Genomic DNA, 17131 nt, shown 5'->3' with positions numbered 1-17131 from the left:
ATTAACGTTCTCGACATACATGTAAATTTTGGTTGAAATCGGTTAAGATTTAGATATAGCTTCCATATATATCTTTCATCCGATTTACACTCATATGACCACAGAGGTCAAATTTGAAGTCCGATTTAAGTGAAATGTTTCATCTACACGCAAAAAAATAATTCTTTCATCCCAAACGAAATTTTAGACAACCAAAGATGGTTTCTCATTTTCTTTTTGCTGTAAGTTTGGAAGAAAAGTATATACTTTTTGTGAAAAATGTTTATTCTTTTCCAGGATGTAAAACCAATTTCATAAAAACTAACTAAAAAAAGCAGTATATATACAGCACTAAGTTAGGCTGGGCCGAATCTTAAATACCCACCACCATGAACCAAATATTAGGGTTTCCTTTGAAATTTCAGGAGGGCTTGAGGACTTGAGGACACTTCCCGAAGATAAATTTAAAGATTTCACCTATGAGGACTATATCAGATTCTGGATTTATAAGAACCATTTTTGTTTGAGTTTTAGAGGAATAATTAACATCTCTTGTAAGTGTGCAAGAAATTTATAAAATAACGTCTTGATTTGAAATCTTAAATCTGTAGAAGTAAAATCTTGAAATTTTACATTGAGTTTCAAGCAATTTTCATGATCAGTGCGCCTTCTACACCCTCAAGAAGTGAAGTCGGTCTATATGGATGCATTACCAAATGGACCGATAAAAACTTAATCCGATACACGTTTTTGTGAGCCTAAAATATATTTACAATTTCAGGCAAATCAGATAATAACTACGGTTTCTAGAAACCCAAGGAGTTAAATCGGGAGACCGTTCTTATGGGGGCTATACTAAAATATGGACCGATACCCACCTCTTTATGACCCGAAAATACCTCTAGATTTCCAATTTCAGGCAAATAGGATAAAAACTTCGGATTCTAGAAGCCCAAGAAGTAAAATCGGGAAATCGGTCTATATGGGGGCTATAACAAAATATAGACCGATACTCACCATTTTCGGCACCCCTCTTTATGGTCCTAAAATACCTCTAGATTTCCAATTTCAGACAAATTGGGTAAAAACTATGGTTTCTATAAGCCCACGACCCCAAATCGGGAGGTCGTTTTATATGGGGACCATACCAAAACATGCACCGATACTCACAATTTTTGGAACATGTATTTGTGGTCCTACAATACCTCTAGATTTTAAATTTCAGGTAAATTGAATAAAAACTGCGGTTTCTATAAGCCCAAGAAGTAAAATCGGGAGATCGGTCTATATGGGGGCTATACCAAAATATGGACCGATACTAACAATTTTTGGCACACGTATTTGTGGTCCTACAATACCTCTAGATTTCCAATTTCAAGTAAATTTAATAAAAACTGCGGTTTCTATAAGCCCAAGAAATAAAATCGGGAGATCGGTCTATATGGGGGCTATACCAAAACATGGACCGATACTCACCATTTTTGGCACACCTCTTTATGGTCATAAAGTACCTGTATATTTCAAATTTCAGTCAAATTGGATAAAAACTATAAGCCCAAGATTAAATTCTTTTAATAGTAATTGCTTACCAATTTGGACCATATTACTTTAAAGATTATTTATATATTATGTACCTGAAATTAATTGGAACATTTACACTGTTTCAGTGTAATTATTATTAAAAAAAATCATGCAAGTTCTTTATCCTTTCAATAAGCATTGAAATCCTTTCAATAGCCACTACTAATTCGAATGTCCAAACAGGTGCCTGTATCCCATGATCAATATATAAAACTCTTGTATTCACTATCCTTTCATTAACAAATTTAAATGCTTTTAATTTAATTATAATAGCATTAGGATAACCCAAAAAGAAATATTTCTCAATATTGCTTACACTTTCTTTAAGTCATCACTTACACTCCCATTTCCTTTCGAGCATTAGGAATGAAAAATAAAACAAAATTTCATCTTCGTTCATTAAGCCTTTCGAAATGCCTGCAATGGCAGTGTAAATTCGGTAGGTGTTAACCTAACAAAATTGAATGTTTTTCACTTTACCGCCCGTTGAAGAAACGCTACTTTTAACTCATTCGTAATGACTACTGTTTTATCAAAACACTTTGCTCTTGGGGTTTCTATTCAAATTCTAATTTTCTTTTTCCCACACCAATTGATTGATTACCTCGGACTCCAGGATTTTCTATTTTTACTTTTTTTTGTTGAGTCGCGGCACAAGTGAGAGTTAGCAGGTAGCAAGGAAGTGTATTATGTCTAATTAGCAGCAGTTAGAATGTAGCATCCTTATTCTGATTGGACTTAATTAACAACCCTGTGACAGCTTCCAGTAGAAGAATTAATCAAATTGGATACAGTAGCGACATCTTTTGGTTCATAGTCGAAATATTTCTCAAGGATGCTGTAAGAAAATCTGATTCAGATTGAAAATGTGAAAGAACTGCATTATTGGAAGAATTTTGGGCTATTAGTTATATTAAGAAGAATTGGCTTCATTTAGTCACCGGTAGGTGATGCTTGTGAAGAAGCAAGGACATTAAATTTTGAGTACGAAAAAAAAAATTAAGAAACTACCCATAGATTTCAAATAGATAGTATATTGGTAAGGGTGAACTTATATGGTAAAATAGAAATGGGAAAGGAAAACGGATTTACTTCCAATGATGAAGATCATTTTAAGTCTTCTAGGAAGTTAAAATAGAATATGGTCTGAATAGATGAATTTTGATATCCACGATCATAACATAGAAATGCAATTTTTATACCCTCCACCATAGGATGGGGGGTATATTAACTTTGTCATTCCGTTTGTAACACATCGAAATATTGATCTAAGACCCCGTAAAGTATATATATTCTGGGTCGTGGTGAAATTCTGAGTCGATCTGAGCATGTCCGTCCGTCTGTTGAAATCACGCTAACTTCCGAACGAAACAAGCTATCGACTTGGCACAAGTAGTTGTTATTGATGTAGGTCGGATGGTATTGCAAATGGGCCATATCGGTCCACTTTTACGTATAGCCCCCATATAAACGGACTCCCAAATTTGGCTTGCGAGGCCTCTAAAAGCAGCAAATTTCGTCCGATCCGGCTGAAATTTGGTACATGGTGTTAGTATATGGTATCTAACAACCATGCAAAAATTGGTCCACATCGGTCCATAATTATATATAGCCCCCATATAAACCGATCCCCCGATTTGGCTTGCGGAGCCTCTAAGAGAAGCAAATTTCATCCGATCCGGCTGAAATTTGGTACATGGTGTTAGTATATGGAAATTCTTTTGTCTATTTGTTTTTGTAAAAAAAAACATTTTTTTGAGTCGTCTCATCTTGACTTAAATGTAGCTACCAACTATTCAAACTATTATTATTAAAAAAAATTGCAATAACTTTATTTTCTCAAAAAACTGTTTCATACAGCCATTTTTTTCATCAGAAATGAATAAAATGTTGCCGACAAAACTAGATCGCCTTCATTCTTTGCTCCAAAGCAGGAGTCCAAGTTTATGAAAAATGCTGGAGTTGGACTCGAATTTGGTGAAAATTGCAGGAATCGAAGTAGGGCGAAGTGTCTCGACTCCTCAGCACTGGCATTTGTTTCCGGAGGGCGGTTGGAAGGAATTATGAGTGCACCACCTATCAATTTCTTAAAATCACCTCAAATCGACTTTTTAAGCTGACCAAAATCGACTAATCTATTATTAAGTCTATTAAGATAAAAACCAAAAAGTCGATTTGGATTACAGTTACGAAAATTTATTTTTTGGACCCGGAAGCGGAGCGCACAAGCGATAACTGTGACATGGGTTTGCCATATAGTAAAAAAATAGTGAGTAGTCCAGGATAATAAAGATAATTTTCCTCTATTTTAGTTCATGGAAATTGTTACGTAGAGAAATTTTAACTAATTCTCTAATATGAAAAAAGCATATCCCACAAAATAGTTCAGTATGGCGCTAAAGACATTTTTGCATTTTCTAACTCCAAGTTTTTCCTTCCAACTTCGGAAATTTCATTAACTAGCGAAAACAATTAATTCTGACAAACAAATTTTCTTGAGTTTGTTGGAAAGGTGTTTGTAATTCAGTTTAGTTAACATTTTATAAAATTAAACTACAATTTTGCTTTCTGGTGGGTTCATTTTTTTGCCGTTGCACTGAATTTTTTTATAATTTTTTTTGCACTTTTGTTCGACAAAGTATTAAAATTTGTACCATTTTATTACTTATTAATGAGCTTTTAATGTATTCGACACAGAAAAAATTAAAACTAATTCTTCAAGTAAGCCTCATTCCAGTTTGGCACTTTATGCACTATTTTAGTTCACTTATGTTTAAAGAAAGTTTGCTTGATTTTACTAAATTTTTGCGTGCTTTAGTTAAATAAACTGCACAAGTATATACGGCCGTAAGTTCGGCCAGGCCGAAGCTTATGTACCCTCCACCATGGATTGCGTAGAAACTTCTTCTAAACACTGCCATACACAATCAAATTACTTAAGTTGCGGTAACGCTTGCCGATGGCAAGGTATCTTAAAACCTCCTAACACCGTCTTCTAAATTGTATGTAAGTCCATACGTGGTATACATTAAATCAAAAAAGATCGATCAAATACGTATATAATTCATTTTGACAAAGTTTTCTATAGACATAAAATGTTGACAACATTTTCTATAGAAATATAATTTTAACAAAATTTTCTATAGAAATAAAATTTAAAAAAAAATTTTTATAGAAATAAAATTTTGACAAAATTTTCTTTAGAAATAAAATTTTGACAAAATTTTCTATAGAAATAAAATTTGAACAAAATTTTCTATAGAGATACAATTTTGGTAGATTATTTTTGGCTCGAGTGGCAACCATGATTATGAACCGATATGGACCACTTTTTGCGTGATTGGAAATCGGCTATATGTAACTATAGACCGATATGGAGCAATTTTGGTATGGTTGTTAGCGGCCATATACTAACACCACGTTCCAAATTTGAACCGGATCGGATGAATTTTTCTCCTCCAAGAGGCTCCGGAGGTCAAATCTGGAGAACAGTTTATATGGGGGCATAAGCGTAGGAAGGCCTCTGGGGAGGGGGCTTAGACCCCTCCAGAAAAATGTTAGCCCCCCCAGAATTTGAAAACCTATTTACGATTTTCCATTGTTTTTATATATCCAGCAAAAAAGCGTTACCAAAAAAGTAATGAAAATGTTATATTTGGATCCGGAAGTGGTGGAAAATTGGCGCAGAAGCGACGAATTTAACATGGGCTTGTCCTAGGACGGATGTCCACCATTTCAACAGCTGTTGCACTGAATTTGAATCACTTTTTAGGGTGTGATTTGAATTCAGTGTTTTGAATGTGATTTAAAAATTTCTGTGATATTTTTCCAAATAAAAAATTTTTATTTTTTTAATGCATTCTTACACGGAAACGTTTGACCTCGAACATTTCCAAAAATTATCGATATTTCTAGAATAGATTTGGTTTTTTTGCGGCAAAATGTTATTAATTTTTACCCTTTTTTAAAGTATTTAAAAAAATACCCATTAAAAATATGAAAAAAAGTTGTAGAAATTGAATTTAAAAACTTCCTGTATAGCTAAAACAATTAGCATCTTAATGAGGACATTTTTGGAAGTGCTTTTACCATAAAGTTGTGTCTTTAGAACAACTTCCAATTTTTTTTGCTGGGAAAAATTATGGAACTATTAGTTGTGTTATCTTGGAAGCCTTGGAAGTCCAGACGTCTCACTGTGTTCCGTTGCTGTTGACTAGGTCACCGTTGGCAGCTCCACAGAAATCTTTTCCGTACGCAGTACAATAGAGTCGCAGCCTCTCTTAAAGCCAGGCCAATGGGAACAGCCCACGTCCCAGCCTACGCCTCAGTGCAAGTTCAAAGGGGTCGTGGAGGACCTGGAGCAGCCTTGGAAGCAGAAATGGTATGAGCCTGAAGGGTCGGTACGAATACCACACACGGGTTATCGTAGAGGTGCGCTTAATGTTCCAGACCAAGCCACCGTGTCACCAGCTCGTCGTATGAGCTCCCAATTGTAAATAATTAACACCACAACGTTTGGTTTAATTATTTTTATTTCTTTAGTATTTTTAGTATGTACTGGGGTTCTTGTGTTGGTTTACAACGATTCGACAGACAAATTTTGAATGAAGTCTACAACGATTCGACATGCTTACTTGAATACACAATAACCAAACTACTAGGTCGAATCGTTGTATGGCAATGAGTAGTCGTTGTTGCAACTGCATGTTTTGTCTAAGCCTCTAGCAACACGTCTAGATGGCGCCACCATTCCGCCGGCCTTGCACCAAATGTGCAACTTGCAGTCTGTAACCCAGATACAAATTAATAATCTCATCGTCCTCGAGGTATATGTAAATTCAGTTTAATTCAGTTCTTAAGAGCTAATAGCAATGAAAAAAAATACTAAACTACAGAAATAGAATAATTCATAAACAAATTCGTTAAGTACTTCAGGAACTTCATTGTCAGATAATTGAATACTGCATCGTTTGATAAGCTCAAACCGTTTCTGTTGGTTACAGTCGCTGAACTGCCGATTTCTCCATCTGTCTTCCAGTCGAGGTCTTAGCTTTGGCGGGGTCAATTCGTAAGCCTTCTCCAAACAGCAATGGCCCAAACACTGAGAATTGAATACAACATTTACCTGGAGGTGATATAGCGGCTCCTTTTAAAACCACCGGAATAGCATCAGCGCCCACGATCACCATGTAGGGGCGAGGTGTGCTCCAGTTCGGATCTGCTAAGTGGGCCCTGCCTACAACCGGATGGTGTGTGATCCATGAGTCGTCAATACGAGCTTTTGGTGTTTCCCCATACTGCGTGTCTTCGACCGCACACCTGAGATCTACTGGGTCTCGGTCAAATATGCGATGGCGCAATGTTACTTTGGTGTATCCCTTGAGTATACGGCACCCTAAGTCTTCTGCCGCGTCGAGTGAGATGCAAGAATGGGTTACATTAGGATCAACCACAACCCGTACAAGTCTGCTCCAGCCTTCTCCGGTGGGGTAAATTCTGCACATGGCAGTCATTGGGAACCAGCAACTATTGGGCCCAATTGGGTGTAGCAACGAGTTATGACCACGGTTGCATAGCTGACATTTACTACTACCTGGGCAATCACGTCGTTGGTGCGACTGAGCCAAACAACTAGTACACAGGTTGTCACTCAAGGCTCTATCACGACGGCGAGCAGGGTCCAGCACCAAAAACCGGGTACAGTCACGAATCGCATGCCAGCGACCACATATTGGACAAGCGTAACGCTCGTTAAAGAAACACGACGCCATAGCGATACTGCAAAGACAGACAATATACAAAATAAGTGCGTTGTAGTATTTGGGAAAACGGCAGCAGATAGATATGTTCATGGTTCTGGGCTCCGGGGTAACAGGACCATCTTATGAATGGGCCTAGTAACAATGCCATTCTTAGTTTTAACGTCAGCCACGCGAACCCTTTCGTCTGGACCGGGAAATACTTTCACAATTCTGCCTAACCTCCACTCGGTCGGACACAATGGTTCATGTCGTAGTACAACAAGGTCCCCGACCTGCACGTCAATCTGGGGAACTTTCCACTTGTTCCTTTTATTAAGCTCCAGCAGGTACTCCTTCTTCCATCTCCGGCAGAACTCACTCTGTGTTGCTTTAACTTTACGCCAGCGATTCAGTAGACTTGTTGGTGAAGAAAAATCCTCGGGTTCCGCTGGTATCAAAATTGGTTCCCCGATCAAAAAATGTCCTGGAGTTAGCGCAGACAAGTCTTCAGCGTCTGAAGACAACGGACCAATTGGTCGGGAGTTGAGACACGCCTCTATGGCCGTCAGCACAGTCGCAAACTCCTCAAACGTATACTTCAGCTGACCGCTAACCTTTTTAAGATGCATCTTTGCACTCTTCACGCCAGCCTCCCACAGCCCCCCCATGTGAGGAGCTCCGGGGGGTATAAAGTGCCAGGAAAGTTGTTGGTGTCCGTATTTGGTGATACAGTCGTCTTTCAGTTCCTGGATATGCACCCTCAGGTCGGAATTTAGCTTGTTCGCGGCACCCACGAAATTTCGACCGTTATCGGAGTACATTCTGTTCGGACATCCTCTTCGAGACACGAAGCGTACAAACGCTGCCATGAAGGCCGGGGTCGAAAGGTCACTGACGGCTTCCAGGTGAATGGCCTTCGTTGAAAAACAAACGAAAAGACACACATACCCCTTGGTGATCTTGCAATATCTGCCAGTAAAACTTTTTATTTCGAACGGGCCTGCGAAATCCACTCCCGTGTTAGTAAATGGACGGCTGTAGGTAACACGGGTCTCTGGTAGCACGGACATAATCTGACTTTGACATTGGTTGCGGTAGAGGACACATTCCTTACAACTCCTTATATGGTATTTTATTAAATTTTTTGCCTTCAGAATCCAGCATTCTAAACGGATAGTGTTGAGTACCAACTTAGGCCCTCCATGCAATGTTAGTTGGTGCACGAATCGCACGTACAGTTTAGCCAGCCTGCACTTGTCGGGCAGTATAATTGGGTGACGTTCGTTGTATGATAAACTAGTAGTAGCTCCAAGTCGGCCGTTTGCACGAATTATCCCCTTCTGGTCTAAAAAGGGTGTTAGGGAAAGTAGAGGACTGTTGGAGCTCACGCACTGTTTTCGCGAAAGCCTCATATACTCGTCAGGAAAGAAACGTCTTTGAGCCAACAAAAAAAGGCGTGTTCGAACAAATGCCACTTCCGACGCCGTTAATTGGGATGAATTAACGCAAAACTCAGTTTGCTTCAAGCCTACGCGACGAAAGAACCGGAAAACATATGCGAGGACACGAATCGCCCTTGGCAGTGTGGAAAACCTATCCAATACTTCATAATCTTCTTCCGATCTAGCAACAAAACTATGGACACTTTTGGCCTCTTGTGATGTTTCTAAAATAAATGTATTTTGCGGCCAGAAGCACTTTTCACTTCTTAACCAATCGGGCCCGTGCCACCATAGCCTGCTGTTGCTAAGATCTGACGGACACATCCCCCGGGTTGCCAGATCGGCAGGATTACAGTCCGTACTTACATGGGACCATGGGACATTTCCTACTTTCTCGAGTATAAGTGCAATCCTATTGGCCACAAAGGTCTTCCAGACACAAGGTGGTTTCTTGAGCCACGCCAACACAATTGTTGAATCCGACCATAGGTACTTTGTACTATGCCTGGCATTCAGTTGGGAAACCGTACTATCTACTAATTCCGCCAACAATACCGCTCCACATAGCTCTAAGCGAGGCAGCGACAATCTTTTTATGGGGGCCACCTTCGTCTTCGATACCAACAAATTTGAAAACACTTGGTCTCCTATAGACACCCTCACGTATAACGCCGCTGCATACGCAGCTTCTGACGAGTCACAGAACCCATGATACTCGATACTACAGTCAGGAGAATACATCACCCATCTCGGAATCTTAATAACATCGATCTCGTGGTACCTCGACAGGAACACTCGCCACTTATGCAGAGCAACTGGTTTAATTTCATCGTCCCACCTGATTTTATCAAGCCACATCTCTTGCATTATGATTTTGGCTGTAACTATCACCGGGGCGAGCCAACCGGCTGGGTCAAACAACCGAGATATTATCGCCAGAACTTCCCTCTTGGTATATTTTTCTCTCGTAGGCATCCTCTCTGTAACGAAATAAAAGTAGTCCCCACACGCGTTCCATCGTAAACCAAGGGTCTTCGCCGTGCTCTTATCATCCAAGAAGAGAAATGATGAGTCCAACAAATGGTCTGCCTCCAAATTCTTTAAAAGCCTTACATCATTCGCCGTCCACTTTCTCAATTCAAACCCAGCAGACGCGAGAATACTTTTCAACTCATCTCGGGCAGTCAACCCCTCATCTACCGTATGGGCCCCCACTAACGCATCGTCAACGTAAAGACACTCGCGAAGACATCTGGCTCCAATAGGAAATTTATCCTCTTCGTCATCTGCTAGCTGTAACAATGTCCGAAGTGCCAAATATGGGGCACAGTTGACGCCGAACGTCACTGTCTTCAGCTCAAAATCGCTTATATCTTCCTCCGGCCGTTCGCGGAAGAGTATCCGTTGGAACCGAGTATGATCGGGAGAAACCAGGATCTGCCTATACATTTTTGAAATGTCAGCACCAAACACCACACGAAAGAACCTCCAGTTTAGAACCAAACCGACCAAATCTGACTGTAATGTCGGACCTACGTACAACACATCATTCAAACTCTTACCATTCATTGAACGACTTGACGCATTGAAAACAACACGTAACTTCGTAGTAGTACTATCCGGTTTATAAACGCCATGGTGCGGTAGGTAATAATGGGGATTATCATCTACTCCCCCGCATATCTTGACCATATGACCCATGGCAGAATATTCCTTAATGACCTCGTCATACAACTGCTTCCTTTCTGGGTCACCTATCATGGACTTCTCATTCCTCAGAAATTGCCGCAATGCTGTGCATCTATTGGACTGGAGCTCAGATATTTCTGACTTGAAAGGCAAGTTAACCACGTATCTACCGTCCGGGCGACGCCTGGTGCTACTGCGATATATCTCTTCGCATTTTCTCTCCTCATCGGAAAGAACCCGTTTACGAGAAACCTCTTCTATTTCCCAAAACCGGGCTAACTGCTCTTCAAGGGTGACCTTTGTAAAATGTGTATTCACTGCTACTCGTGGTCGGTCATTCACCCTGGTGGGTCCGGTCACGACCCATCCAAAAATAGTCTCTTGGGCCACGAGGGATTCAAATATACCATGCCTAACACCACCTCGAATGACTAGCGGGTACAAATCGCCTCCTAGAAGCATGTCCACTCTACCACTTCGATGAAAACCTGGATCAGCATATTTTAAATCGGGCAAAGTCATACTCTTCGGGATGCATACAGAGTGAGTCGGAATATTACCCGTCACAGCCTTGACCACTAAGGCTTCTACCGGCAACGGCCGACCGCCTTCTCCTCTAGGACTGATTTGAAACCGAGCTAACTTATCGGATACACTCACTAAGCATCCCCCTAGACCAGCAACTTCAGCCGAAATCGGTACGGTTGGTAACTTCAATAAAGTCTGCATCCTTTCCGTTATAAAACTTTCATCCGAACATGGATCAATCAACGCACGCACAGCATATTTAGAACCCAAGTGGACTATATCCAACCAAGCTGTAGCCAGCATTACATTTCTCGACCCCTGCGTATGATACACTTGTATTGGGCCGAGATCATTGGATGTAGTAGAGGACTGTATAATCTCATTTCGCGGAGAAGTATTTGGACCTGGCTTTGAGCTGACTACCGCCTCCTGACCATGTCCCCTGTTCGGTACTTCCTTATGTAAAAGAGTATGGTGCTTCGCATTACACTTCAGGCACCCGTTCGCCCCAGGACAATTAGTATACATGTGACCCACTCTAAGACAATTAAAACAGTACCTGAAACGTCGTAGTGTGGATATTCTGGCATTTCGATCCATGCTTAAGAACCTATGACATGAGCTCAAAACATGAGAGTCCTTGCATAGCTTGCATTGAGCAACGTCACCTTTCACGTGATGTGTCTTTGATTTCTTAATCCTAGCTGTAGTTTGATGGGCTTTACGTGATATCGATTGGGACCCCACCTTCCACTGTTCATTGGGTGTCAGAATGTCCGAGACACTTTCTAAAGCATGAAATCTGCCTGTCAAAAAATTATCTAGATCGCTCCACTTTGGTAGCTCCGTCTTGTTTTGTATCGACTGCTCCCACAAATGCAGTGTCTCCTTAGACAGCTTCGCCGAGCACAAATAAACAAATATAGGATCCCAAGAACATATATCGATATTGAACAATTTGAGAATCGACATACAATTACTTATCTCCCGTTGAAGCCTTTTAATCTCCTGAAAGGAGTCTTGCTGACACGGCTGCATGTTGAAAAGTAATCTTAATTGACTGTTTACCAAAATACGTTTGTTCTCATATTGTTTTCTGAGATTTGACCACGCGATTTCGAAATTCTCGGCCGTCAAGGCTACGTTTCTATTAATCTCTCTCGCTTCCCCTTCCGTTTTTTGAAAAAGGTAGAACAATTTCTCGACTTCTGTCAGCTTGGGGTTGTTGATAAAAATTGCTGTGAATAGGTCTCGAAACGTTGGCCATGACGCGTAGTCCCCCGTAAAAACTCCTGTATCACAAGGGGGAACGTGTACCGACAACTCCGACCTCTTTACAACGTCCGCTTGAGTCACTGTGTCTTGTATATTCTTCCTTGCCCTTGCAATAATATTGACACACCTTATGTAGGTCTTATACTGTTGTCCATGACTGAGATGGATTTTCTTTTTCTCTTTGGAAGCTGAGGCGTGTTCCTCATAAACAGATTTGTACTTTGCCCACAGCATTTCCAACTCAGTCCTCTCACAATCCAGTGCTTCAGTAGTGTAATCCGAAAAATCCTCTCCTTTTAAACGTGATTCATGCCGTGACAATTCCTCCACAACTTCAATGTAACTCTCTGCAGAGGACATACTAAATTCTGCTACTGTTTTCTTCCACAATTTAAGAAATTATTTTCCCCTTGTCGAAATATCGTTCAACCTCGACTTTACTATGCCCATCGAACTATAAATCTGACAACCGCAAAGACCGGCAGCTATCTGGTTAGAAATACTGACGCTGATTTTATAAACTTTGCGTTCCTTTCCCAATTTATACACCGAGATTCAAATTATACACCGACCAAACAATACGTTCCCAGAATCAAACACATGCCGAAAATAACATCAACTGCCACCCAACTGTTAAAACAACAACCATATATTGTTCAAATGTGGCGCTTGTATATCGTTATGTAACTACAGAGATAACCTCACACCTATCTGCTACACCAGCCTTATGAACAATATCCGAGCCACGTGCACTTCAAGACTACAATAATAATTCACTTGTACGTACCTTAATCCGTGGTTCACTTTACCGGGAGAAGGACCAATGTTATCCATAGGTCGCTGGTTCATATCCGGCTCGAAGGACCAATGTTATCTTGGAAGCCTTGGAAGTCCAGACGTCTCACTGTGTTCCGTTGCTGTTGACTAGGTCACCGTTGGCAGCTCCACAGAAATCTTTTCCGTACGCAGTACAATAGAGTCGCAGCCTCTCTTAAAGCCAGGCCAATGGGAACAGCCCACGTCCCAGCCTACGCCTCAGTGCAAGTTCAAAGGGGTCGTGGAGGACCTGGAGCAGCCTTGGAAGCAGAAATGGTATGAGCCTGAAGGGTCGGTACGAATACCACACACGGGTTATCGTAGAGGTGCGCTTAATGTTCCAGACCAAGCCACCGTGTCACCAGCTCGTCGTATGAGCTCCCAATTGTAAATAATTAACACCACAACGTTTGGTTTAATTATTTTTATTTCTTTAGTATTTTTAGTATGTACTGGGGTTCTTGTGTTGGTTTACAACGATTCGACAGACAAATTTTGAATGAAGTCTACAACGATTCGACATGCTTACTTGAATACACAATAACCAAACTACTAGGTCGAATCGTTGTATGGCAATGAGTAGTCGTTGTTGCAACTGCATGTTTTGTCTAAGCCTCTAGCAACACGTCTAGATGGCGCCACCAAGTTGCTTTATTATAAATTAATTGTCTAGTTATGTTGAAGTCTGACTTTGTATTCATTTTTATAAAATAAAATATTAACCCTCTAATGCCCCAATTTTTTTGCCACAAGAAAAATTTATACGGTAAAATTCAGTATGTGCTGCAAACCCTCTTGAACAGTTTTAACGAAATTTTCTTTTTCTTCATCAATTTGTGCATGGTTATTAGAGGCCATATACCAACATCATGTACCAAATTTCAACCGGATCGGATGAAATTTGCTTCTCTTTGAGGCTCCGCAAGCCAAATCTGGGGATCGGTTTATATGGGGGCTATATATAATTATGGACCGATGTGGACCAATTTTTGCATGGTTGTTAGAGACCATATACCAACACCATGTACCAAATTTCAGCCAGATCGGATGAAATTTGCTTCTCTTTTAGGCTTCGCAAGCCAAATCTGGGGATCAGTTTATATGGGGGCTATATATAATTATGGACCGATGTGGGCCAATTTTTGCACGGTTGTTAGAGACCATATACCAACACCCTGTACCAAATTTCAGCCGGATCGGATGAAATATGCTTCTGTTAGATGCTCCACAAGCCAAATCTGACGGTCCCTTTATATGGGGGCTATACGTAAAAGTGGACCGATATGGCCCATTTGCAATTCTTTTCGACCTACATCAATATCAACTACTTGTGCCAAGTTTCAAGTCGATAGCTTGTTTCGTTCGGAAGTTAGCATGATTTCAACAGACGGTCGGACGGATGGACGGATATGCTCGACTCAGAATTTCACCACGATCCAGAATATATACTTTATGGGGTCTTAGAGCAATATTTCGATGTGCTACAAACGAAATGACAAAGTTAATATACCCCCATCCTATGGTGGAGGGTATAAAAAGAGGAAAAACATTTTACACAATGGAAGCATTCAGATTTACTAAATTCAAGTCTTGCACAAAATATTTCAGAATTTCTTGAACTTTATAATTTTGCCAATAACACCCACATCTTGAAAATAAAGACATTTTGGCAATTTTTAATTCCAATTTTTGTCTCTCAAACTACGATGTTTTTGTGTGTTGACAGACATCAATGTGATATTATTTGTCAAGGAAATAAGTGATGTTTTTAAAATGAATTTCCTTGAACCATTTTGCCCTATTTTTCATTAGCTAGTTTAACTAAACAAGCATTTTTTGTTACTTTATTCATACTGTACTTGGAAAATTGCATCATCTATAACAAGGACTATTACTTAATTAAAATAAAATTACCTTGAACAAATTTTTCTTGTCTTCTTGCCGTCATATGTTTCAGGATTCATCATATCAGGTTTGACTAGATATCATATAAAAATGCCATAGGTGTCAATGTGTTGATGATTGACACCTTTGGAAAAAACCATCGAACGAAAATAATTTAAGGCCATTGATGTAATGAAAGTTTTACTTAACTTGAGGAGAGAAAAAAAATTTAAATATGACAACACGATTTTCGGGAGTGTCAATGCTTATTATAAGCAACATAATTTTTGGTGACGTTGTGGTAAAAATAAGTGCGACACAAAGGCAAATTCCAAGCGTAAAAGTGAAAATACCTTGTTAAAATGATATTAATGTTAATGTTGTTGTTGTTGTTTTTATCACTTGAGATATGTCTGCACACTCCAACGCCTGGAGAGGAAGATGTGTTGTCGCCGATAACAAAAAGCCTACTGTATGTCGTTATCATTATTTTCCGAATTGCGAACAGAGATTGATAGCTATTGATGGTCGGCAGAGACAAGCAGCCCTCCACCAAACAAGCCCAAAAAAGCAATACAAGATTTCGATATTTTGCACGATCACACCTAATAACGGTAATTTACACGCGTGGCTCAATTATGACCATCTACAGGGAACGTCACCACAAAGCACCGCTGTCACTATGGAAGGGGGACGACAAAAGGTTTTTGTGAAGTAATAACCCAATGAATTCGCTACATAAATTATGTCGAAAGAGAGTAGAAAAAACAAAAACACAAAATTACAAAGCCGACTTCTTTAATTTGCCAGGTATATAAATCTTATGGGCTCCTTTTACGTCCTTGTCCCTATATAAATTTTCTATATTATACACCCCCTTCCCCTTAACGCTGCGCTCCATCAGAAATAAAATAAAATGTTGAAGACATGAAAGCGCCAAAGTGTTGACAGGATATACATCTCCAAAAATTGAAGCTCCATCCAAGGATCTTTAGCCATAAAGCGGCCGCACTTTTACTCAAATGGCAAACATCACGTTTTGCTTAAAGCGGCTGTTACTGCCAAAAACAATTGCTCGATGTGTATGTTGCGATAATATAAGGTGTGAAGTTTAGGTGTGAAAGAAGAAATCATGGCCACTCCACAATTCGCAAACGCAACCCTGCAATCTCTCTTCTGGCCATATTAAGGCTCATGATCATGAGGTATGAGGCACATTATTCATTGTCTTGTTTCCTGCCTCCTTGATGGAGCTTAGATGGCAAAAATCGATGGTGACTCCCTCCCAAGTGAGAAAGTGCGAAAAAATGTATGGGTCGTAAGGTGCGAAAATATAACTGAAAAAATTACGTTTTTTTTTTCCTTTTTTGGTTCACATACCCTCCAGCATCAGTAGTAGAAGACCACATCGTCATTTGACCAAATGAAGAAGAATGTTATTCTAGAACTTTTACGGCCACCACTTAATTCATCCTCAGCTTTGGCCACTTAAAATCACATAACGTACAAATCCTCAGAAATATTCTTCCAATTGAGCGTTTTTTGTTTTATATCCAAGATAATCAATAAAATAAGCTGTCATTGTAGCTTTTATTTTGTTGAAAAATAAATATATATAGGGAAACAGCGCGAAGTATTGTTTTTATTGTAGTAATGGAAGTTTTTATTATTGTGCTAAACCCAAGAAAATATGATTTTTTTTAACACCCTACGTCATTCTACATTAAGCATGTGTTAAGACAAAAGCCAAAATCCTACACCCTAGAAAAAAGTTGGGACTTATTTTGTGGCGACTATGTAACCTTTTTCCCAGAGAACATAGTGGAAATAAGTTAACATATTAGATGTTATTATACCCTAAACCACATAGCGGTCAGAGCAGCGTTGCCGTTTTGGTCCGATCGGACCAAAATTGATCCAAAAGATTTCTAATTTTTAAATTTGGTCTGATGGTCGGACCAACGGAAATTTGGCCCATTTTGGTCTATTTTCATAAATTTGGTCAAATTTATAATTTTTATACTTAAAAAAATCTATCACCAAAGAAATCTAGCCAAAGAAGATTTCATGTGCTTAAAATACGAATGCGCATTTTGGTTAGCATAGAAGACGTATTTCTCTGAAATAAAGTTTTTTTTCCTTGTCCAAAGTCTATAAACTTTTCAATGAAGTCGGCTTGTGCTTATAGTTAAGTGA

The 17131-nt window shown here is 39.7% G+C and overlaps 1 protein-coding gene across 1 annotated transcript; it reads right to left on the bottom strand.

The window, feature by feature from the left end:
• Positions 1-6074: 6074 nt before the first annotated feature.
• On the bottom strand, positions 6075-13591 carry LOC142229399 (uncharacterized). Its single transcript, XM_075299953.1, has 2 exons — positions 13023-13591; positions 6075-7338 (listed from the first exon to the last, which is right to left on the bottom strand). Exons 1-2 carry the CDS (start codon positions 13082-13084, stop codon positions 6558-6560), a joined length of 843 nt encoding a protein of 280 aa, XP_075156068.1. The 5' UTR covers positions 13085-13591; the 3' UTR covers positions 6075-6557.
• Positions 13592-17131: the final 3540 nt, after the last annotated feature.

This window comes from Haematobia irritans, chromosome 3 (genome assembly GCF_050003625.1).
Source record: "Haematobia irritans isolate KBUSLIRL chromosome 3, ASM5000362v1, whole genome shotgun sequence".
NCBI classification, from domain to species: Eukaryota; Metazoa; Arthropoda; class Insecta; order Diptera; family Muscidae; genus Haematobia; species Haematobia irritans.
The sequence above is the reverse complement of the archived record's forward strand: the minus strand, read 5'-3'. Positions and strand labels throughout refer to the sequence as shown.

What these genes read in the sequence shown, in the direction of transcription:
- LOC142229399 (XM_075299953.1), bottom strand. Translation starts at nt 13,084, where the DNA reads ATGAACCAGCGACCTATGGATAACATTGGTCCTTCTCCCGGTAAAGTG. An exon ending in AAAGTGAACCACGGATTAAG is followed by an intron (nt 7,339 to 13,022) that starts GTACGTACAAGT and finishes CTGTCTTTGCAG; the next exon opens with TATCGCTATGGCGTCGTGTT.